The sequence below is a fragment of the Eleutherodactylus coqui genome, chromosome 3 (assembly GCF_035609145.1).
Source record: "Eleutherodactylus coqui strain aEleCoq1 chromosome 3, aEleCoq1.hap1, whole genome shotgun sequence".
Lineage (NCBI taxonomy): Eukaryota > Metazoa > Chordata > Amphibia > Anura > Eleutherodactylidae > Eleutherodactylus > Eleutherodactylus coqui.
The window spans coordinates 116776776-116801616 of record NC_089839.1 but is presented as its reverse complement, the minus strand read 5'-3'; the positions used below and the strand labels follow the sequence as shown (position 1 = coordinate 116801616).

At 45.3% G+C, this 24841-nt stretch overlaps 1 protein-coding gene across 1 annotated transcript in view; it reads right to left on the bottom strand.

Annotated features, from left to right (window-relative positions):
• MERTK (MER proto-oncogene, tyrosine kinase) overlaps positions 1-24841 on the bottom strand; it is a 151171-nt gene that overhangs the window by 65682 nt on the left and 60648 nt on the right. The window contains exons 7-8 of the mRNA XM_066595993.1: positions 15486-15669; positions 10699-10847 (exon numbers count right to left, since the gene is read on the bottom strand). Of these exons, the coding sequence (XP_066452090.1) occupies positions 10699-10847; positions 15486-15669 (333 nt within the window). The remainder of the gene's footprint in view (positions 1-10698; positions 10848-15485; positions 15670-24841) is intronic.

Sequence of the window (24841 nt, the reverse complement as noted above, 5' to 3'; positions counted from 1 at the left end):
GCAAACACGCGCACCTGTAAAAGATAGGACATGCGTGCACCATAGGTCCGTGGTGCGTGTAAATATTTCCCTCGGGGAGACCCCTTGTCACTGAACACTGTGACAGCACTCTCACAGTGTTCAGTGACAATGGAACTCCCCACGGGGAGTAAAGAATCCCCTGCCACAGCTGTCACAGGCGCCTCTGCAGCGCCATTGAAAGCAATGGGATGCTGGCAAGCCCTGCAGGGATTTTCGGGGAAGGGCTTTAAATACAAACCCTTCACTGAAACTCATCCCTAGATTGTGTTAAAAATATATATACTCACCTCTCCCCAGCAGCCGGGGCTCAGGTGAGTCCAGCCTGTCTTCTCCCTGTACCGCTCTGAATCTGTTTCAGGAGGCAGGGATTTAAAATCCCTGCCTGCTTAAAGGGGTGTATCTGATTGGCTGAGCGCTCAGCCAATCACAGGCAGCACTCAGCCATTCATTGAACGACAGCTGAGTGCTGCCTGTGATTGGTCACAGCACTCAGCCAATCACAGGCAGCGCTTACCTATTCATTAAATTCAATGAATGGCTGAATGGGAGAACATTGCTATCCTCTGCCACAGCTGTGGCAGGGCAATTCAGCCTCACGGGGAGTCCCCTTGTCACTGAACACTGTGACAGTGCAGTCACAGTGTTCAGTGGCAAGGAGACTCCCTGCAGAAATGAAGATATCCTCTGCTACAGCTGTCACAGCTGTGGTAGGGGATTCTTTACTCCCAGCATGGAATATTTACACAGCAGCAGTGTAGGAGTGTGTGTGTATGTAATATATATATATATATATATATATATATATGTTTTTGGTTTTTTTAACAAGCGATGGCTGATTTTTAGGGAAGGGCTTAAATTTCAAGCCTTTCCCTGAGAATCACTGCAGGGGTGTCAGCGTGTCGGCATCCTATTGCTGCTCCATTGAAAGCGATGCTGCATGGACCTGCATTCACACGTGTTTGTGCACGCACATGGGTGCGCAGTTTTGTGTGCACCAATGTACGCGTACGCACACGCTCATGTGAATGCACCCTTAGACACAGCACTGATACCGTACAAAGACATTAACTTGGGTGTCCATCACAGGAGGAGAACAGTGTTTCATCTTCTTGAACAGTGAAAGTTGCCCTAAGGAGCCTTTCACACAGGATTGAATATTCTGCAACAGTGTTGAACAATATACCCCCCTATAGAATATTCAGCACCAAAGCCCATGGATTTTGATGCAGAATTGAAAATAGCAGAATCCTGCTGGAAATTCCGCATCAAAATCTGCAGTTAGCGGTGTGGATTTTGGTGTAGAATTCAGGACAGCGTATTTCTCAACGCTATTGTGGAATATTTCTTCCTGTGTGAAAGGTCCCTTAGGCCTCTTTCACACGAGTGTATATCAGCCGCTGTTTTCAGGGCCAGCCGATATACGCTACGATCTGATGCATTGGGTTACAATGCATCAGATCACATGGCCGTATTCCAACGGCGTGAAAGCACCCAGACGGGCCAATATATCACCGAGGGCTTTTTATGCCGACCCGCAAAGATAGTCTTAGAACTATCTTCGGGGCCGGAATACGTCGACCACTGCATGGGCTTCCTTTGGAAGCCAATGAAAGCGGCCAGAGAAGGGAGGTAGGAGGGAGTTTAGCAGTGTGTCTGCTAAATTCCCTCCCTCTTCGCTCCTCCGGATGTTTGCAATGGGAGGGGGCGGAGCTAAGCTTCGCCACTGTCCCGCCCCCTCCCATTGCACACAGCTGGATGGGAGGAAAGAGGAGGTGAGCCGGCAAGGGGGAGAGAGGGGAGGAGGAAGGGGAGGCCCAATGGCATTGCGGGCTCGGCGTGTATGCCGCTGGGCCGTATAATTAGCGCACAAACATTAGATATTTGCGCCCGTTCACGTGTTTTTACAGCGCTGGCGGGTGCACGTAAAAATGCCTACGGCTGTGTGAAAGGGCCCTCAGGTGGCAAAAACTGTGAGGACTTGATACAAAAAGTGTATTAAAATACATAAATGTTTGTTATACAATGAATAAACATTATTAATGAGCTATTACAGGGGTTGCAACTAAAAAAGTCCCTAGCTTAGTCCGGTGTCACACGGGCATGAGTGCATTTACATGCGCATTTGTGCTGTGTACTTGCACGATGGATGTTGCATTTTTGTGAATGCCTGTGTGTGTTTTACTATATTCCTTGCGAACGCAAAAAAACATGCAAACATGCTCCCAAAGATTGCAATTAAGTTAATTAGTTCAATACATGTATGCACAGGAAAATAAAACATGGTGCGCATGTTTTTGCGCATACGAAATATGCTTATGTGAACGAACCCATTTAAATCAATGGGTTTTATTTACTGCGAATTGTATGCAAATTTTTGCGGACATAAAATGCTGTGCAAATATACCTCTGTGACACAGGCCTTACACGGGATAGCAATGAAAAATACATTCCTCACCCAAGTTTTTCGAGCGTTAACCCTACTGAGGTATTTACCATAGCGGCACTTGTTATCTTTTACAAAATTGCACTCTTTCCACGCACTCTTGGGACTACTAATTCCTCCATTTTATTTCTGATGCACAAAAGGATGCACATGAGTTTTTTGGGGTTTTTTTTTTGTTTGTTTTTTTTTTTACACTCCCACCCAGAAAGGTATTTTCACACTTGGGGTTTCTTTTATCAGTCTACAATGCTGCTGCTTAGAATAACACTGAACGTCATTATGTTATCAGTAGCATTTTAACAACCACTATCAAATCCTACAATGCAACAGAAAAATCACAATTTTTTCACAAATTTCCTTACGACTAGTCGTGAGAAGAACATATGTGGTTCGAAAATCCAGATGTATGAATGTTTTACAGGACAGCTTGCAACTTTGAAGTGTAAGAACGATCTGAAAACCTCTTTGGGTGGTTTCACATCTGCCTTGGAATCTGGTTGGAGGATCGGTTGCAGATCCAGCACAAAATACTGGTAGAAAATACACTGCATGCAGCGCTTTTTCTTCCAGCAAAAAGTCAGGTAACTGAGTGAAAAGCGAACGGACCCCATTATAGTCAATAGGGTCCATTCGCTCCTGTGTAGCTCCATCATACGACAGTGCCCTTCAGCCAAGGAATTCCCATTTTCTGCTCCCCAAATGGGGCAGGAAAACAGAGCCCCCAATGCAGATGTGAAACCTCCCTACATCCAAAACGAAGAGTTCACAATTCTCCTTTACAACCAAGCTGTATAAAGCGTGCCTGGTTTTAGAACAAATAATAAAAAGACAATAGTTCACAAATGTTGAAAACAGTCCAAATGTTGAAAACAACCATTATCACCAATGTGAGAAGAAATCATCTATAAACTGGTCCAAACTAGCAGCATTTTCAATTCTCCCCTAATTCCAGAAATTCAACCTCTTTCTGTAAGGTAGGATTTTCCCATTTTTCAGTGCATGGTGTGGCATGACAATAAAAGTGATATTACAGCACTTCTCTATTATTTGTGCTGATATAGTGGAATCTCTCATTAGAAGCAATATTAGGAAATGGGGCACATGATAATAGGGGAATTACAATAAAGATGGTTTTCACAAGTAACAAGCAATATACTGTAGTTCAACAGACAGCATCTCTTACACACAATCATGGATGTATCTTTACGGAAAGGATCTGGATCAGTTCTTCTGTATGTTCAAAATGACTCTTCAAATTAAATGCAACTTTTATTTAGGTTCTTTTAACCCCTTAAGGACATGGCCTATTTTGGCGTTGAGGACCAAACGATTTTAGGTATTTTTTCATCTCCATTTTTCAAAAGCCATAACTTTTTTTATTTTGCTGTCAACGCGGCCGTATAAGGGCTGTAGTTTTTATTTTTTGGGTACATAGACTATATTGTAAAACTTTTTTTTTTTTTTTTTTTTTATGATCGTAGGGAGAGAAAACGCATCAATTCTGCCATAGATTTTTTTTTTTAAGCGGTAATTATGCAGCATAAATGATACACTACATTTTTTTCTGCGGGCCGGTACGGTTACCACGATACCAAAATTCTTTTTTCTTTTTTAGGTTTTTCCACTATTCCACAATAAAAACCCTTTTTTGGAAATTATTATTTTTTTCTAAAATCACTGCATTCAAAGTCCTATAACTTTTGTTATTTTTCCATGGACGGAGCTCTATGAGGGTTTATTTTTTTGCGAGATGAGCTGTAGTTTTTTTGGTACCATTTTGGGGTACATACGTTTTTTTAATCACTTTTATTGCGTTTTTTGGGAGGCAAAATGCTAATTTTGCCTCAGTTTTTTTAGCGTTTTTTTTTTAAACGCTTTTTGCCGTGCAGGATAAAAAGCATGTTCAATTTATTGTACGGGTCTTTACGAACACGACGATACCACATATGTGTGAATTTTTTTTTATGCTAATATGAGAAAGCATAAAAAAATGGGTTGGTTTTTTTTTTACATTTTTATTTTTTGTACATTATTATTATTATTTTTTTTACAACATCTGTGTCCCTCTGAGGGACTTACACTACAGCACTGATGATCACTACGATATCGCTTATTACAGCGATCTTAGGCAATGGCAATACAGGACGCCGGTATCTGGCATCCTGTTGCCATAGCAACCAGCCGGGCTCTCTGCGATAACATCGCGAGAGCCAGCTGAAGTCACAGAGGTCCCTCTGTGAACCCTTTCCCTGCCGCGATCTAACAGCGGGTAGCGCATCTCCGATGAGCCCCGCTGTTGCAGTGGGAGGCTGGCTACTAGTGACAGCCGGCTCCCGATGCGGAATAGCGCAAGATCAGCTATGAAAAAATATGGGATGTTGGAAAAGAAGAAAATGTTTGTTTTAATAAAAAGCACAGAGCACATCCTGATTGGGCCCATCTGAAACAACCAAAATTTGCAAACACAATACGCAGTTTATAAAATCCATTGAATTTATTGGGCTCATTTACATTTACGTATTTTTCCTGCGCATTTCAGTTGCATAAAAAAATGCAGCATGCCCTATTTTCCTGTGCATTTGCACACTAACGTTTCCCATAGAAGGATAAAATGTGTAATTATGTTGTAATTCCAATAGAAAAAGAACACATCTGGACCTCATTAGACTATTTGCTGTGTGCCAATGAACATGCCTGGCAGATGCAAATGGTACAGTAAAACACACCGATGCGCACACAAAAAAACATTATTCGTTTCGCAAAAACACTACGCTCATGCATGCACAAATAAGCATACCTTTGTGTGAATCTAGCCTCAGTCATGAGTGAATTTTGAGATGTTAGAGTAGTATAATTGTATAAACTAGGAGCTATTTGGGCAAGGGAATCATCATACATAAGAATAGAGAGATTTTTAATATGATTTGCTTAATGTCAAAAACATTTACTCTACAACTAGTAGAAAAAAATAGGAAAAATTAAGGTCCTTTTACACGGAACGATTATCATCCAAAAATTGTTCAAATGAGTGAAAATGAACAATAATCGTTTGGTGTAGACCCAGCCAATGATCAAAAGACGTTCGCCTTTCATTTGACATTCATTTTATGTAGACAGAAAATCATCGTTGGCTCGTTCACTTCTCTTTCGGTTTAAATACCGACCAGTCAGTTGTTCTCAGTCACTTATACAGCAAACTGAACAAATGAACCATTTCTCATTTGAACGAGCCAACGATGTATCTACCTGTATAAACTGTCTGTCTGAGAAAAAAGCGGACTCTGACATTGTTTGCTTGTTCAAACAAGTATCAGGTGTTTCCGATGTTGTCTGAACTGTGTCAAACAATTGGATTGTTGTTTAGATTGTGCCAAATAGTCATATCTGGTTATTGATGCTGCTATATGTTTGGCCCTATTTATGATCCTGCTGTGGTAACCTGTCAGAAATAACACAACACTGGATTATGATCTTTTTCCAATGAACATGTCCTTCTGGCTCTAATAAACTCTCCTACTGGGAGATCCTTAACCACATAAGGGGTGGCAGCTCTATGTATGTAATAAGGAGTTGCCCGAGGAGGCTAGTTTTAGTTTTCATTGATAAAAGGTCTCCAATGAGAAAGACATCAAGAAAAGAGAGAGACAAAATGTTGATGAAAAGTAAAATAGAGACCAAAACTATTATTGAGATAGGAAACAAAACTGGGGGAATCCTGCCAGATAAGGAGGAGGTCGTCTATATATCACCCACAACAACGGAACTTTAGCAGAAACGGGATATGGGAGGCATATTGACAAGACTCCTCCCATAGAAACATATAGAGATTAGAGAGGGACGGGGAGAATTAGGAGGCCACGGGGCAACCACAAACCTGAAGAAAAAAATTTGACAAACACAAAAAGATTGTGAAAAAGTAAAAAAGATGTAATGTCTACTATTTTACTTCATCTGAACAGATGCTTTAAGCATTTAGGTGATGTCTGAGGACATTAATGGCTCCACTATGTGGAGTAATTGTATAACGAGAGGAAACATCTATGATAATCCAAAAATAGTGAGCAGACCATTCTCATTTATCTAAAACAGGGCCTTGGGATCCGTAATGTAGCCAGGAATTCTTGTACTAGTGGTAGATTATCAAGCCATAATTGGGCATAAAGGAGGAAGGAAAGACATTTATAAGAATTTGGGTAAATGCATGGAAAATGGGGCAGACTGGAGAGAAATAATAGTTTCAAATTAAATATAAAGCTCTAGAAAAGGAATGGACCAGGTCTGTGTTGATTGAAATTATAACGTTTCCTAAAATTTTTATCATATGAGAATTTGTAGTTCACATATTAGCATACCTTCCATGTAGCATTGGGTGCATGGGATCATGTATGACCTTAAAAAATCTACAGAGTTTGAATATTCACTTTGTGTTTGCATGAGTTTATTGTAGGTTCTCCCATATAATGGTCAATTAATTTGTATGAAATTTGTATTATTGTGGCGTGTAATAGATGGTGGTAAGCAAATTAGACTGTATGGCCTCATGCACATGGGTGGATTTTTGCTGCGGAATCAAGAGCGGGTGTCTGCCTCTGGATTTCACAGCAATAACCCTCCATAGCATGCTATGCAAAAATGATTCTTCATGCACACAAGCAGAAACCAATTGCAGATTAAAAATCACAAGATGCTCCATTTTCATGCGCTTCCGTACAGACAACTTCCATTGAAGTCAATGAAGCCATCCAACTCTGATTCTGCAGGAAAAGCAGGAGTTTAAAAATAGAATCTGTACTGCGCATATCCGAAGGCGAGCCGTGTGGACCATCCGCCAGTGTGTATGCGGCCTAGACTGTAGAGTTTGTGGATACATGTGTATATATAAAAAGTTTATAAATATTATCAACATTGCACTACAAATGTGAACAGTGCTGAAGTGATGACACTGGAAACCAGCTTTACACAGTATATCAGATCATGAGGAGCAGGGCGTCATGAAACAACTTTTCTTTCATTGCAACACTGGAACAAAGTTTTTAACAGCATTGCTGGTGGCTAACCACATTTTGTTGTTTAGCGAGATGAAAATGCTAAGCAAGCTATTCTAAGAACAGAACGGAAGAATACATGAAGTCCCTTAGTCACCAGCTGAAACATCAACTTTTTCTCTGGTCACATATTGTGACATGGTTCCTCTATTGTAAGACTTTCAAGCAAACAAAGACTGTGCATGTATTTACAATGAGGTGCAGAATATAAATATGAACAACAAGGAAATATGACCATGCAACAAAAACCAAATAGTGGAATTCTTCCATTTTCTGTTTTGTTTTTACACTCATTATCAAAAAAATCAAGCACATAGAAGATGTTGGAAAGGAATGAAACTTTCTATGTGTAACGTTGATAAAAGTAAATGATTACAATATCAGAGCAAAAGCATCATTTATTGCAGAAAATTGACCCTTTGAAGGGAGGTTCTAGTACCCCGTTGTACCGTCTATAGTTTGGATAGAAGATGTAATATGGCCAGGCTTGGAGGCATACAGTTTCCTTATGGTATCCTGTAGCATAACAGTCTACATTTGCAGTAACTGAGCGTATAGATCGCTCAAACTATTAGGCTGCCGAAGAGGTCTTCCAGATTGTCCCATACATGTTCAATTGGCAATAAATCTGGCAACCAGGAAGGCTACGGAAGTGTGGCAATCTTGTGGAGGAATTCCTGTGATACCCTGGTGTGCGGCCGAGCATTATCCTGCTGGAAAATTACTCTTAAAAGGCTCCATCAGAGACAACACATGTGGCTGCAGGATGTCCTGAACATATTGATAAGCTATCATTGTCCCTCATATGACTACTAGGGGTGACTGACTGTCATATGCAATAACCCCATAGACCATCACACCAGCAGGGGGCAGTGTGCTGCTCCACAGAAAATGCAGGATTGAGGCGCTCACCCCTAGGAATGCAGACACGAACATGGCCGTCATCATTGCCCAAACTAAACCTGGATTCATCATTGAAGACAACATGGTTTCACTCCATAGCAGTCCAGTTTCATCATTAATGAAACCACTGCAAACGGAAGCGTTGGTGAGTGGGTGTCAAAGACCGTATATGTAAGCACTGTGAGAGAAAATGTCCTGTAGCCAAGTGCCTGGAAATGGTTCCAACAGACACAGGAGTCTATAACAATGGTGCCACCTGTCTCTGGATAATAGACACGAAACAGTTGGAGTTGCTTGTGATTCTCTCTACTGGTGGTCTGTCAAGAGTATCCTGAGCTTGGACACCTTATGCGCCCTCACACATCCACTGGTTCCAACACCTTCTGGTCAGAAGGCACAGGTGGCGGGCAATTCATTGATATGACCATCCAGCTTCTTGCATTATAATAATGTGTCCCCTCTCAAATACTGTAACTGGGCGAAATCTCTTTGCATTGTAGAGGTGTTGAGGGGTCAACAAGCTCTACACAAGCAGAAAAAAGGTCACTACACAAAAGGAGTCTCGGAGACCCTTTTTTTAGGCCAAGGGTAGAACCGTTTTTAGGGCCTCAGGTGGCAAGATCGTTCATCTAGTCACGCCACAACTCTAATTATTTGCATATCTGCCTGAGATTTAACTACGTGCTGAGTTTTGCTGCAGAATGGGAACTTCTTCTAGCTTGATTTTTTTTATTTTCTTTTTTTTGACAGTGAGTGTACATCAGCCTTAAACAGAATGAATTTGTCTGTGAATCTTTTGCTGCCCTGTACTCCAACTCACTTCAGTAAGGCCGGCTGTCCACGAGCGATGCGAAGTCCCATGGCAGATCGACGCCCAGGAGCAGGAGCCGCCGCTGAATCTCTGCCAGTCAGCCCTATCTGATACATAGGCTGTCCGTCGAGAATCGGGGCAAATTGAAATTATTCTCCGCTTGTGGACAAGTGCCGGGGCTTTCCATAGCAATGCTATGGAAAGCGTCAGCCGTGGACAGGGGGCCTAAAGGTGAAAATCTTTTTATAGAGTGCTACTTTTTGCTAAAAAAAATATGATACCAAAAATATATAGTTATTGTAATATCAAATGCAGTTGGTGGAAATTGAAAATCTTATACCCAGACAAAGTTGCAGAAAATGTATTAAACATGGATCAAAGTCTCTCAATATGGAGGTATTGAATAATTAAAAATTGGATGAAATACATGTATTAGTATCCTAATTATGGGGTCCTTTCTTATGCAGAATTCTACCATGTTTTAGTTTATAAGACGTAAAGTGTTAAGGAAGAAGGTCTTTTTTTTTTGTCCACAGCTTTTTGGTGACCACGTGTGCCAAATTGTAGAATTCGAACTCTGTACACCCAAATGTCTGACTTTAAGAAAGGTTGGACAATTGGCATGTTCAAAATGGAGGCATCATATCGTGAAATCTCTGAAGGACTATCCACAGTGAAATGTTAGTACAGAGAGTGATAACTCAATGGACAAAGGAAAGCTCAAGTAGTTGCAGACCTTTTACAGGTCCACACAGAAGGACAACGGTACATGAAGACCTCCAAATTTTGTGGATGGCAGTTGCTGATAGACAGGCAAATGCTGCACAAATCCGAGCAGCAGTTGGAGTTAGAGTCATTGCATGAACAATTGTAAATGGATTGCTTGAAGCTGGGTTGCATTCTCATACCACCACTAAGTGTATTCCGTTAACTCAATTATTACTGGTCTACTATTTTTAATAAATCTCTAAAAACACCACGCTGTATTTCAATCTGCATATTGAAATGCTATTAACATAGTAGTAACATAGCATGTAAGGCCCCCCAAAAAGGCATGTGCATCCAGTTCAGCCTACTAACCCCCATTGTTGATGCAGAGGAAGGCAAAAAGAAACCCCAATGAGGTAGAAGAAAATTTTCCCCATTTAAGGGAAAAAATTCCTTCCCGACTCCAATCTGGCAATCAGAATAAGGGTGCCTTTCCACTTACGTTTTTTTAATGCTGCGATATCGCTGCGTTTTTTAACGCAATTGTCAATGGGACTTTCTAATGTTAAAAACGCAACGCACAAAATTGTGCGGCTGTGATTTTTGTGCGATGTGTTTTTAACATTAGAAAGTCCCATTGACAATCGCGTTAACAAAACGCAGTGATATTGCAGCGTTAAAAAACGCAAGTGGAAAGGCACCCTAATACTAATAGTATTGCAAACTAGAGAAGCAAATCAATAATTTAGAGACCTAATTTTACTTACTTTATTTCCATTGACGTTGCATATAAGCTTTACTTTATAACCCAGTAGAGCTCCATTTTGAACACTTAGAAGTGGCTGTGTCCATGTGACCGTCAACGGGTAGGAGCCATTTGTAATTACTGTGATGTTTTGAGGAGCAGTGGAAGGAGCTACAAACAAAACTTCATATAATTAGCCAGAACAGATAATAAACATAACAGTTTAATAGTTAAATATTATTAGTGGGTTTTATTCCAAATCATACAATTAAAAATGAAAGCTTTGTCTGAACTACGCTGTTTCTTGATAAAGATAATGAGTGATGTTTATGTTTTCCAACAATTTTTAAACTTATTTCCTATCTCTAATAATTCATTGCAATTGCAGCTCATGTCTTAGTTTCTCCACTAATATTCCACTATTGCTATTTATTTTTTTTACTTACAGAGCTTTTAGCATTTTCAGTTTTGCTGTGCAGATATCTTTGCAAAAGCGCCATCAAAAAATACAGCCATATTTGTTCAGTGAGTTTTGACTACTTTTCTCCAAAACAGATAAAACTCTCCCTTTGTTAGAACACAGTGACATAATGACAGCTCCCAATCCAGTTGCTGAGGTGTCAGATTACATGGTTTCACTCATGAAATTATTATCCACTATTTACAGGTTATGTTATAAATAGCTGATTATTTGGGGCCAACCACCAGGATCCAACTGATCAGGACAATGGGTATTCGGAGTGTCCACAAATGAATGGAGTGATGGTCGTACATGTTCTCCTGATCAGCGGACGCATACCCATAGCGATTACCTAGTTATCGTCTATCCCCTGGATAGGGAATAAATGAATTTCATGGAACAACTCCTTCAAAGGTGACAACTGGTATGGCTGCACTTGCTGTAGTCACTATCAGGCTAGAATCACACATGCAGATTTTGTGGCAGGTTTTTGAGCCTAGCATAGGAGTGGATATACAAAAGAGAGGAGACATATGAGCTTCTTCCTTTATACTTTTCTTTCTCTTTGGATGCACTCAGGTTTCGCTCAAAAAACTACATCAAAAACTGAATATGATACTAATAGAGATGAGCGAGTATACTCGCTAAAGGCAATTGCTCGAGCGAGCATTGCCTTTAGCGAGTACCTGCCCGCTCGAGACTGAAGGTTCGGGTGCCGGCAGCGGGCAGGGAGCTGCGGGGGAGAGCGGGGAGGAACGGAGGGGAGATCTCTCTCTCCCTCTCTCCCCCCCGCTCCCTCCTGCTGACTGCCGCTACTCACCGCTCCCCGGCGCCGGCACGCGAACCTTCTGTCTCGAGCGGGCAGGTACTCGCTAAAGGCAATGCTCGCTCGAGCAATTGCCTTTAGCGAGTATACTCGCTCATCTCTAGATTGTTACCATACAGTGCGGCATGGGGTCCCGCAGTCGGCGCGCGTCGCTCCGGCGTCGGCTCCAGCAGCCTGGAGCCCTGTGTCGAGGTCATCCCAGCAGCTTGGGTTGGCCAGTGGGCGGCGGCGTGGGCGTGCCCGCCCGTAGGGTGACGCCCACACTCCTCTGTGCTTCTTATACAGCAGTGGGTGGAGTTGCCTCCTCCCACTCTCCGCCCCTGGGCGGAACCTTGTGGTTAAAAGACTGGCGGTGAACTGAGCTCATTGCCAGTTATTGGTTCTGCATGCACCTAGCCAGTCTGTCTGCGGTTCTCCTCAGTCAGTCCCTAGTGTTCGGTCAGCTCCCCTATTACTCAGTCTGTTTTTGTTGGTTCTGTTTGCCTCTAATCTAGTCTGGCCCAGTCAGCACTAGTTGCTATCCAGCACTCTGCCAGTTTGCCTGTGAGCTCCATCTCCAGCCTTGTCAGTTTGTTTGGTCTGTTACACCTGCCTCCTCTGTCGGCACTCTGTTCCCCCCATTAGGTAGTTTCCTGCTTGTCAGCCGCCAGGTCCCTAGCCAGTGCAGGGACCGCCGTCCAGTTGTCCGCCTGGGGTTAGCCAGGGCCGAGGCAAGTAGGCAGGGACAGTGGGGTGCGGGAAGGTCAGGGCATCCCACTTGGCGCTCGGGGGGCAGAGTGCCGTAACATAATAACTGGCCCTTAAAATATTGTTTTTCTTTTCATGGCGGCGATCAGCGCCCTTGCAAACCAGCTGCAAGACCTGGTGCCGGTGATCCGGGATTTGTCAGCTCGCATGGTGGCCCAGGAGCAGTGGGCGTTGTCGCAGGAGCAGAACGCCTCTACCTGTCCCGAACCCAAGTGCCCTCTTCCCGAGGTGTTCTCTGGGGAGAGGAACAAGTTTTTCGTTTTCCAACAGGCGTGTCGCCTGTTTTTTCGGATGCGTCCCCGTTCTTCCGGCTCGGAGGTCCAGAGGGTCGGGCTTATAATGTCCCTGCTGCGGGGCTCTGCCCAGACTTGGGCCTTTTCCATTCCCGAGGGTTCCCCCTCTCTGCAGTCGGTGGACTCCTTTTTTCAGGAACTCGGGGGTATCTTCGATGAACCGGACCGAGTGGGGTTGGCGGTTGCTGGCGCTGCATCAGGGGTCGCTTTGTGTGGAGGATTATTGCTCCAATTTCAGATGCTATGCGGGTGATACTGCATGGAACGATAGTGCCCTGAAAGACGTTTTTATGCAAGGTCTCTCAGACACGGTCAAAGAACTGTTGATCTCCCATCCCGTTCCCGGGTCCTTAAAGGAGGCTATGGAGTTAGCAGTGAAGGCAGATAGGAGGCTCAGGGCTGGGAAGCAAGATAGACCGACCCATAGAGTCAGGGAGGTCATTTGTCCTGTTCCCTCCCCGTCCGTACCAGTCTCTGTTCCCGAACCTATGGAACTGGACCCGCTGGACCCCAAGGAGCGACGCCGGATTCGGTTATTACATAATCTCTGTCTCTACTGCGGGAAAGCTGGACATCGGGTGATAACTTGCCCCTGGAGGCCTCAGCGTCCACAGTCTGAATCGGCAGAAAGACTTCCAGTCCTAGGCGACTGCAGGGAGAGTCGCCTAGGACCTCAGGTACGTCCTAGACTTCTGATACCATGCCAGGTTAGATTCCGGAACTTCTCCCGCCTAGGGCAGGCGTTTATTGATTCCGGAGCAGCTGCTAACCTGATAAGCATGCGTCTCGTTGAGTCCCTGAGGGCTGAATTTGTGGCGCTGAAGACGCCAATTCATTTTGCTAGCATTGATGCTACTCCTCTTGCTTCGGGCTTGGTACGATGGAGGACCCCAGTGTTACAACTCATGGTGGGGGGTCGCCATTCGGAAGGTCTATCATTCCTGGTGATGGAGAAAATGTCGGTAGACATGGTACTAGGGATGCCGTGGCTGGCGTTGCACAACCCCCAATTCGATTGGGCCACTGGGGAGCTAACCCAGTGGGGGCCGTCCTGCCATAGCCATCGTGCTCCCCCTCCCCCCTGCTCAGTCGAACAGAAGGGGTACCGGTCCTCTGGAAATCGCAAAAGGAGGGGTCGCACGGGGTGCCATAAGTCTTTGTCGAAACCTGTTGTCTCTTCGGTGAGGGGGGCAGAGTGCCGTAACATAGATACTAACTTTAGACCCTGTTCATATCTTCATCAAGGCTCCATTTGGGGCTTCCAATGCAGATCTGTCCAAAAGCCCTTAACAAAATAGCATGCTACACTATTTCATCCAGGAAAATGCAGGACAACATAACATAAACTGGACAACTCCATTGTAGTCAATGGGATCATCCACCGCCGTTCAGTTCAGTCATAGGACAGATCCGTTGCAGTTTCCATTTTTCTGTTCCTATGAACAGAATGGAAACCTGAACATAGAGCCTTACAAAATTACCTGTGAGAAATGACCCCCTTTTTTTCTCAGCTTTATGTTGGAATTCTCTTGTCATATATCTATTCCATACCTTCAATTCTACTATTTTTACCTCACTTACTGTATGTATTAGATGTAAGACATTAATGGAAAGAACTTGGTAAAAAAATAATTACAAAGGGAAAATTTCAGTTCAAAAGGGGTTTCTCTCTAAGGCTGGGTTCACACAGGGCGGATTTGCCGCGGTTTTTCCGTTGTGGTTTTTCCGCAGAAGAACTGCTTCTGCGGCAAAACTGCTTCAAAGGTTAATTTGGGCTTGCGGATTTTTCTGCAGATTTTCGTGCGTAAAAATCCGCAAGCGGTTTTTTACTTTTTGCTGCGTATTTGCCACGTATTTGGTGCGGATTTGGCTGCGTCCATAGAGGTCTATGGACAAAAAAGCACTGCGGAAAAGACCGTAGAATGAACATGCAGCATCTTTGAAAACTGCGCCGCAGTTGCATTTCCGCACTGTGAGAACAGCTTTTTGGCAAATCTCATTTGTGCTGCATTGCACTGCAAACGCAGCAAATTTGCCGCAGTGCGGATATGCAACGGCAATCCGCGCCAAAACCGCGGCAAATCCGCCCTGTGTGAACCCAGCCTAAAGGTTTTATGTAAAGATCTACAAGTCATCATAAGATAAAATGCATAATTAAATGTAGGACCTTACAGCTACCCAGTGTGTAGGGTCAGTTCTAAAGTTTAGTTTTACCACATTCCTTAAGACCAACTTGACAAACAAGGGACATCTCAAGGATGTATCTTCACTGGTGTTTTTCTGTTTCAGTGCATTGTGAATGCAAAAGAATAGAAACGAGCTTTGTATGTTTATTGGACTTGCAATACCAATGGATTGTTCTAAGAAAGCTAAAATCTAGGTGCTGTAGGCTTGGTGTGAGCATTTTAAGAAATGGTGGTCAAACTATTCCTCATCTATTTGCCACTGCAAGAAAATAAGAGCTAGATTGTAAGAGCACTTACCTCCTTCAGTTGTTTTAGCCACAATCCAGGAACTTGGCAAGGACCAGCCTACTTCATTCATGCAGGAAACACTTATGTTGTGTTGGGTGAATGGATTGAGATGATAGATATTATATGTGTAATGCGGTACTGAAGTATTATTATAGAGCACTACAAAGCTGGCATTTTTTGTTACCTCCTTCACCTGTAATGACACAATATCTTACATTAGGTTTTCTGCATTGTACAGCTGCTTATTATCACCCAAGCAGCAGTTATTAAAGCTCATAAAACGTCACATGCAGAGATGAGCGAGCGCACTCATCCAAGCTTGATGCTCGTTCGAGTATTAGGGTGTTCGAGACGCTCGTTACTCGAGACGAGCACCACGCGGCACTTGATTACATTTCCTTCCCTGAGAAATTTGCGCCCTTTTCTGGCCAATAGAAACACAGGGAAGCCATTACAACTTCCTCCTGTGACGTTCCAGCCCTATCCCACCCCCCTGCAGTGAGTGGCTGGCGAGATCAAGTGACCCCCGAGTATTTAAATCAGCCCCGCCCGCGGCTCGCCACAGACACATGCTAAGAGAGATCAGGGAAAGTGCTGCTGATGCTTCTGCTGCTATAGGGACAGTGTTAGCGTCTTCAACAACCACAACGGCCCTTCTTAGGGCCACAGCTCACCTAGTGCATTACTGTTGTGGCTGCTGAGAGCAGTTTTGCACATTTTTTTTTTTTTTTATGTATATCGGCCGTGCAGGCTGTAGCGTTCTCATGCTGCAGTCTGTACTTGAGTATAGGGGCAGTATTGGTCAGGCAGGGACAGTGGTAGTGTAGAATCCTGTCTACAAGTACCCCAACGGTTCTTCTCAGGGCAACCTGCGACCGTGTGCATTTAACTCCGTGGTTGCTGGGAGTTGTAGTACCTGTAGTGGCTGCTATGAGCACTTTTGCACAATTTTTTTTTTATGTATATCGGGCGTGCAGGCTGTAGCGTTCTCAGGCTGCAGTCTGTACTTGAGTATAGGGGCAGTATTGGTCAGGCAAACCCCAACGGTTCTTCTTAGGGCAACCTGCGACCGTGTGCATTTAACTCCGTGGTTGCTGGGAGTTGTAGTACCTCTGTATTGCACAGCCTAGCCTGCAGCCTTCATTTAAACATTTTTCTGTCCGCACTTTGCGTCGCCTCAGTTCACTCTGCCTCTAAGTGTACGTCAAGAAACCACACATTTTATACAACGCTCTGTTATACGTGTGCTGTCTCAGAAGTTCACGGTCTGCCCGACGCCCATAGATTGAAAGTGCAATACACACTGCCTGGCCTCAGCCTGCATTGCAGAGTAAAATAAGGAGTTTTTTTTTTAATTCCTTTTTACGGCTAACGCTTACCCAGTGCATTTGCCTGCGTGGCCTGTGTAACTTCACGCCCATCCAAACTGCATAGTTCACAGCCTAGCCTGTGTGCAGCCTTCCTTATAATTTATCTCTGGCTTCATTTAGAGTTATATTACCGCTGGCAGCCACCAACTGCGCGGCAATAATTCACAAACATTTTTACATCGCTGTGTCTCTGCTCGATTCTTAATCCAGCATGCTGAGGGGTAGGGGTAGGGGCAGAGGACGTGGAAGCGGGCGAGGACGCGGAATCCCCAAGTGAGGGTGTGGGCATAGGACGAGTTCCTGGTCCAGGTGAATCGCAGCCGGCTGCTGCGGGAGTAGGAGAGAGGACAGTTTCTGGGGTACCCAGCTTCATATTGCAATTTTTGGGTCCACGTCGTAGACCTTTATTAAAAAATGAGCAGTGTGAGCAGGTCCTCTCGTGGATGGCAGAAAGTGCATCCAGCAATCTATCGACCACCCAGTCTTCTACGCCGTCCACTGCTGCAACTCTGAATCCTCTGGCTGCTGCTCCTCCTTCCTCCCAGCCTCCTCACTCCATGAAAATGACACATTCTGAGGAGCAGGCAGACTCCCAGGAACTGTTCTTGGACCCCTGCCCAGATTGGGCAGCAATGGTTCCTCTCCCACCGGAGGAGTTTATCGTGACCGATGCCCAACCTTTGGAAAGTTCCCGGGGTCCTGGGGATGAGGCTGGGGACTTCCGGCAACTGTCTCAAGAGCTTTCAGTGGGTGAGGAGGACGATGACGATGAGACACAGTTGTCTATCAGTGAGGTAGTAGTAAGGGCAGTAAGTCCGAGGGAGGAGCGCACAGAGGATTCGGAGGAAGGGCTGTTGGACGATGAGGTGACTGACCCCACCTGGTGTGATAGGCCAACTGAGGACAGGTCTTCAGAGGGGGAGGCAATTGCAGCCGCAAGACAGGTTGGAAGAGGCAGTGGGGTGGCCAGGGGTAGAGGCAGGGCCAGAGCGAATAATCCACCAGCTGTTTCCCAAAGCACCCCCTCACGCCAAGCCACCGTGGAGAGGCCAAGGTGCTCTAAGGTGTGGCAGTTTTTCACTGAGACGGCGGACGACTGACGAACAGTGGTGTGCAACCTTTGTCGCACCAAGATCAGCCGGGGAGCCACCACCACCAGCATGCGCAGGCATATGATGGCCAAGCACCCCACAAGGTGGGACGAAGGCCGTTCACCACCTCCAGCTTGCGCCACTGCTTCTCCCCCTGGGTCCCAACCTGCCACTGAGATCCAACCCCCCTCTCAGAACACAGGCACGACCGTCTCCTGGCCTGGACCCACACCCTCACCTCCTCTGTCCTCGGCGCCATCCAGCAATGTCTCTCAACGCAGCGTCCAGCTGTCGCTAAGAGAATCGTTGGAGCGAAAGCACAAATACGCCGCCACGCACCCGCACACTCAAGCTTTAAATGTCCACATAGCCAAATTGATCAGCCTGGAGATGCTCCCCTACAGGCTGGTGGAAACTGAGGTGATCAAAAACATGATGGCGGCGGCAGTCCGCACTACTCTGTCCCCAGTCGCCACTATTTTTCACAGTGTGCCGTCCCAGCCCTGCACGACCACGTCTCACGCAACATCGTACGCACCCTCACCAACTCGGTTACTGCCAAGGTCCACTTAACAACGGACACGTGGACAAGCACAGGCGGGCAGGGCCACTATATCTCCCTGACGGCACATTGGGTGAATTTAGTGGAGCTTGGGACCGCTCATGTACTACCCACCCCCAGAATTGCGGGCCCCAGATCGGTGCTGGTATCTGCGGCAGTGTATGCCACCTCCACTAAACCTTCCTCCTCCTCCTCCTCCAATGCAACCTCTACCTCGCAATCAAGACTTGTCACCAGCAGCACGTCGCCAACAGTCGGTGTCGCGCAGCAGCACAGCGGTGGGCAAGCATCAGCAGGCCGTGCTGAAACTACTCAGCTTAGGAGAGAAGAGGCACACGGCCCACGAACTGTTGCACGGTCTGACAGAGCAGACCGACCGCTGGCTTTCGCCACTGAGCCTCCAACCGGGCATGGTCGTGTGTGACAACGGCCGTAACCTGGTGGCGGCTCTGAAGCTCGGCAGCCTCACGCACGTGCCATGCCTGGACCACGTCTTTAATTTGGTGGTTCAATGGTTTCTGAAAGGCTACCCACACTTGCAAGGTGCGCCGGGTCAGCGCACATTTCCGCAAGTTCAACACAGACGCTGCCACCCTGCAACATCGGTTTAATCTGCCAGTGCACCGACTGCTTTGTGACGTGCCCACACGGTGGAACTCTACGCTTCACATGTTGTCCCGGCTGTATGAGCAGCATAGAGCTATAGTGGAATACCAACTCCAACATGGGCGGTGAAGTGGGAGTCAGCCTCCTCAATTCTTGACAGAGGAGTGGGCCTGGATGGCAGATATCTGCCAGGTCCTTGGAAACTTTGAGGAGTCCACCCTGATGGTGAGCGGCTGATGCTTTGCGGGCAGAAACGGAGGCGGGGGAAGACAGTATGTCTCGGGATAGTCAGAGCACCCTTATGTCTATATCTCAGCGCGTGGAGGAGGAGGAGGAGCCTGAGGAGGAAGAGACACCTGGGCCGACTGCAGAGGGTACCCATGCTGCTTGCCTCTCATCCATTCAGCGTTTATGGCCTGAGGAGGAGGAAGAGGAGGAGGATACTCAAAGTGATCTTCCTAGTCAGGACAGCCATATGTTGCGTAAAGGTACCCTGGCACACATGGCTGACTTTATGTTAGCATGCCTTTCTCGTGACCCTTGCGTTAGACGGTATAAGGAGAACCTTTCCACTCTCATTCCCAAAGAGGAAAGGGGTTTGAGAGTGATGCAATACCACAGGGCCCTGGTGGACAAACTGATGGTAAACTTCCCATCTGACAGCGCTAGTGGCAGAAGGCGCAGTTCCGAGGGCCAAGAAGAAGGGGAGGCGCGGAGATCAGGCAGCATGTTCAGCGCAGGCAGGGGGACACTCTCCAAGGTCTTTGCCAGCTTTATGGCTCCCCAGCAAGACTGTCTCACAGCTCCCCAGTCCAGGCTGAGTCGGAGGGAGCACTGTAAGAAGATGGTGAGGAAGTACGCAGTTGATCGTACCACCGTCCTCCGTGACGCCTCTGCTCCGTACAACTACTGGGTGTCAAAGCTGGACACGTGGCCTGGAGGTGTTGGCTTGCCCTGAGGCTAGCGTCTTGTCAGAGAGGGTGTTTAGTGCAGCTGGGGAAATCATCACGGACAAGCGTACCCGCCTGTCAACTGACAGCGCCGACAGGCTTACACTCATAAAGATGAACAAAGCCTGGATTTCCCCAGACTTCTGTTCTCCACCAGCGGACAGCAGCGCTACCTAAAGACCTTTGTCAATCTGTGTATGATATTCGTCCTCCTCCTCCGGCTCCTCCTCCTGAAATCTCTCGTAATCACCGCGAATGGGCAATTTTTCTGTGGGCCAAAAGGCTCATATAACTTTTCTAAATAATATTTATCTGTTTCAATTCTCATTAAAGCATTGAAACTTCCACCTGAACCAATTGTTTTTTAGACTGGGCTGCCTCCAGGCCTAGTTAAAAATTAAGCCACAGTACGCTAAGCGATTAATGGGTTTCGCCTGCCCTCTGGGTTGGGCATCGGCAATTGTTCTGGGGTACATTTGTACTGTCGGTACACCAATTTTTCGGGCCCTCACCTAAAATGTAATCCAAGTAATTTTAATGGGCTTCGCCTGCACTCATGGTACACCACTGTGTCTGGGGTTGGCCTACACTTTTGCTACAGAAATGTAACTCTGTTCTGCCTACCTATACTTTTGCCACAGTAATGCTACAGGGGTCTGACTATACTTCAGCAACAGAAATGTTACTTCAGTCTGCCGATACTTCTGCTCTTGAAATGTTACCTTGGTTGGTGTATACTGTTACTACTGTAATTTTACTAATACTGGGCTCTGCCCATAATGCTTTAACGGAAATGTTACTGGGGCAGGTCTATACTGCTATAACAGAAATGTAACTAATAGTGGGCTCTGCCCATACTGCTTCTACGTTAATGTTACTGGGGTCTGACTATACTGTTACTACTGAAATGTTACAAATACTTTGCTCTCCCTACACTGCTGCCAGGGAAATGTTTATCTGCTGCTTTGCCCATACTGCTTCTACGTTACTGTTACTGGGGTCTGTCTGCACTGCTGGAACTGAAACGTGACTGGGGCATGTCGCAACTGATACTACTGAAATGTTACTGGGGTCTGTCAATCCTGCTGGAACTGAAATGTTACTGGGGTCTGTCTAGACTTATACTACTGAACTGTTACTGGGGTCTGTCTATACAGATACTACTGAAATGTTACTGGGGTCTGTGTATACTGCTGCAAATGAAATGTTAGTGGGGTCTGTTGTCACTGCTGCCAATGAAATGTTACAGGGGTTTGTGCATACTCTTACCGCTGAAATGTTACTAATTCTCGGCTCTGCCTATACTGCTGCTACTGCAATGTTACAGGGTAGTGGAAATGGAGGCTTCCCAAAGACATGATGGTGGCGAGGCCGCGCTACTAGGTTCCCCAGTCGCGACAACTTTTCAGCGACACGGTCACTGGGAAGGTGCATATAACCACGGACACGGGGACAGGACACGTACTGCCTCAAAAACTTCCCCGTCCTCCTCCTCCAACAATAAAAACATTCTTGGCAAATGCTTTCGCAGTGGTCCGTCTGGCGGCAGTCCAAGAATGTCACCTTAAACGACACAATAAGAAAGCCCCCCACCACGGCCCACTTAATCCTGGCCACATTGCGAAAACCAACGGCATAAAACTGCGCTAATAGGTCCACAGTCGCGACCACTATCCCACCAACGCGGTTACTGGTAAGGTGCATATAACCACGGACACGGGGACAGGACACGTACTGCCTCAAAAACATCCCCGTCCTCCTCCTCTAACAATGAAAACATTCTTGGCCGAAGCCCATCTGTATTTAATCTGACGTTAGCTCTGCTGTCCAGGGCACTGCAATGGGATTTATTTTAAATTTTAAATCCCCGACTGCTGAATACTACTCAGAGCAGTGCAGGGGAACTGCCGGCCGGCCGCGGCTGAACTCCGGCTGCAGGGACAAGGTGAGTATATATTTTTTTTTTATTTTTACACATTTTTGGATGATTTTCAGGGAAGGGCTTATATTTTTAATTTTTGAATTCAATGGCCGAACATCATTCTTCTCTGCCACAGCTGTTACAGCTGTGGCAGAGGAGAATGATCATTGTAGTATATGTTCTCAATGGGGTCGGCGCTGCTGCCGCCGGCCCCATTGAGCGCATATAGAGAACACAAGGAATCGCAGATAGCCGCGATCTGTGATTCCTCGTGTCTGCCCGTTTCGCTGAAAACGCTGCTAGCTGCAGATTTTTCGGCGATTTTTCGGGCCCGGTCACGTGATTTGCGGACGTGCATCCGTCAAAAAACGGTCGTCTGACCGAGGCCAAACTGTGTTAATGTTCATAGTAACTGTATAAGCCAGAAATAGAAGATTTAAAACACCTGACGCCGAAATCGCAAGTGCCATGGAGGCATTTCCTAGGCTCTCTTCACTGAACGCTCCCGAACCCCTCCTCTCAGCTCTTGAGCGATGGCTATAGCATTCAATGAAGAGACAGCTAGAGCCGTCACAAAAAGGAGAGGAAAATTGTTGGGAAGTGTTCAATGAAAAGAGCCCAGAGCACTGCACATGAACATCAACACAGGCATGTTTCAGCTGCTCTCCCCATCGTATATCTAGTGCTGAAATCTTGAGGGGTCAAAAATGTTGAACAAGCTCCTATTAAAGGCATGTTCCCATCAAAGACAACTATCCACATAATATCAAACGTTTGAGCATAGAATCATATCATAGTAGAGTTAAAAGGGACCTCCAAGCTCATCTGGTCCAACCCCCTACTCAATGCAGGATCACTAAATCATCCCAGACAGATGTCTGCCCAGCCTCTGAAGACTTGCATTGAAGGAGAGCTCACTACCGCTTGTGGCAACTTGTTCCACTCATTGATCCCCCTCACTGTCTAATATCTAATTTGTGTCTCCCCCCTTTCAGTGTCATCCCATTGCTTCCAATAAGAGGTGTGGTGTGTCATATTTTCGAGACTCTCACCTATCAAAAGGCTGGGGTCTACTGACCAGCTTACACAGCTGTTCCACGGTCTTGGATGGAGAGAGTCATAGAAATAGGCAATGTAAAGGCAATACAAAGCACTCTACATAAAAACAGTGTTTTTTCACTTTTACATTGTGACCTCATTATGCCCCCAAATGTCAATCCAAACTAAGAAAAACATAACTAATACAGATTAAACAATTCATTACATATAAATGTCAAAAAGAGCTACTGAACGCAACAGGATCACTTTCTACTGTATGAGGAGGACAGAAACCTTCTTTGGGATCCTGTACCATAGAAATGGTACAGTAACAATGCAATCCAGCCATCCTTACATGATGTCCAAAGGAGCCACTCATTTAGGCATAGGTAGAAGCCAGTACAGTACACATTGTATAACACTATATTGTACTGCAGAAAGGAGCCACTAAACAGTTAATGAGCGCATGCAGTTCCATTAAGTAACACTCACTGATTGCTCACACTTATTGTTTATTTACTGTAAAATGTGCATTCTAAATTGCTTGACCTTTCTGTCAACAGAATGAGCCACAATTTAGTCCTGCCCATAGCATTGTAGATTAATGTAGTGAGTGTTACAAAGGCACAGCAAAGGCCACTAGTAACTTGATGTCACTATATAGTGCTTTCTGACAGGTCCACTATTGGCAGGAATTGGAATACAGCTTCGTAAAAGAGCCAAAAATGTTCATTTTCAACAATTAATCATGCTACACTCGCAAGAGCTACGCAAATATAACTTCCTTAAGCTTCACAAAGAAAGTGGAGCTTTAATTTAAACTGATGCATAAACACTTAGATCTGATGGATGCAATAGCAATATTTAGTAAAGATTGCAGGGGGTATATATGTGCCAAATAAATTAAATTCAGAAGTAACATTTTTGGAATGGTTTTGAAATGTTAGTTTTCATGTACATTGAATGAATATGAAGCCTCTACATTTGCTGAAAGCCTGCTTGATTTATTACTCTGTATAATTATTTCTTTAATTATTTCTTCGATATTTTTAACTTTCCATTGTAATAAGTATCTAACACTCTGTCATGACTTCCAGCTTTTTTAGTAAACGAGTGGAGAAAGTGAAATAATTGCGACACAGTCAAATATATATTGACCTGGCCGCCAAAGGACACAATGGCTTGATACTATCAAAGCTGATACTGGCATGGATATCACACAACTGAAAGATGCAGTGTAAAACCGAAAAACATGGAAGGAGCTCGCCTTTAGGATCGCTGAGGGCCGTGAGCAACTAAACGGCTAATAACAAATATATCTACAGTGTAATGCAGCAGCAAAAAGGGTAAACACAATTCTGGGATGTATTAAGAGAAGCATAGAGTTTAGATCATGTGAGGTAATTATCCCCCTCTACTCTTCCTTAGTCAGACCTCATCTGGAATACTGTGTCCAGTTCTAGGCACCCCACTTTAAAAAAGACAAACTGGAGCAAGTTCAGAGAAGAGTTACCAGGATGGTGAGCGATCTGCAAATCATGTCCTATGAGGAATGGTTAAAGGATCTGGGAATGTTTAGCTGGCAAAAAAGAAGGCTGAGAGGAGACTTAATAGCTGTCTTCAAATATCTGAAGGGCTGTCACAGTGCAGAGGGATCAGCCCTATTCTCATTTGCACAAGGAAAGACTAGAAGCTATGGGATGAAACTGAAAGGGAGGAGACACAGATTAGATATTAGGCAGTGAGGAGGATCAATGAGTGGAACAGGTTGCCACACGAGGTGGTGAGTTCTCCTTCAATTGAAGTCTTCAGAGGCTGGACAGACAT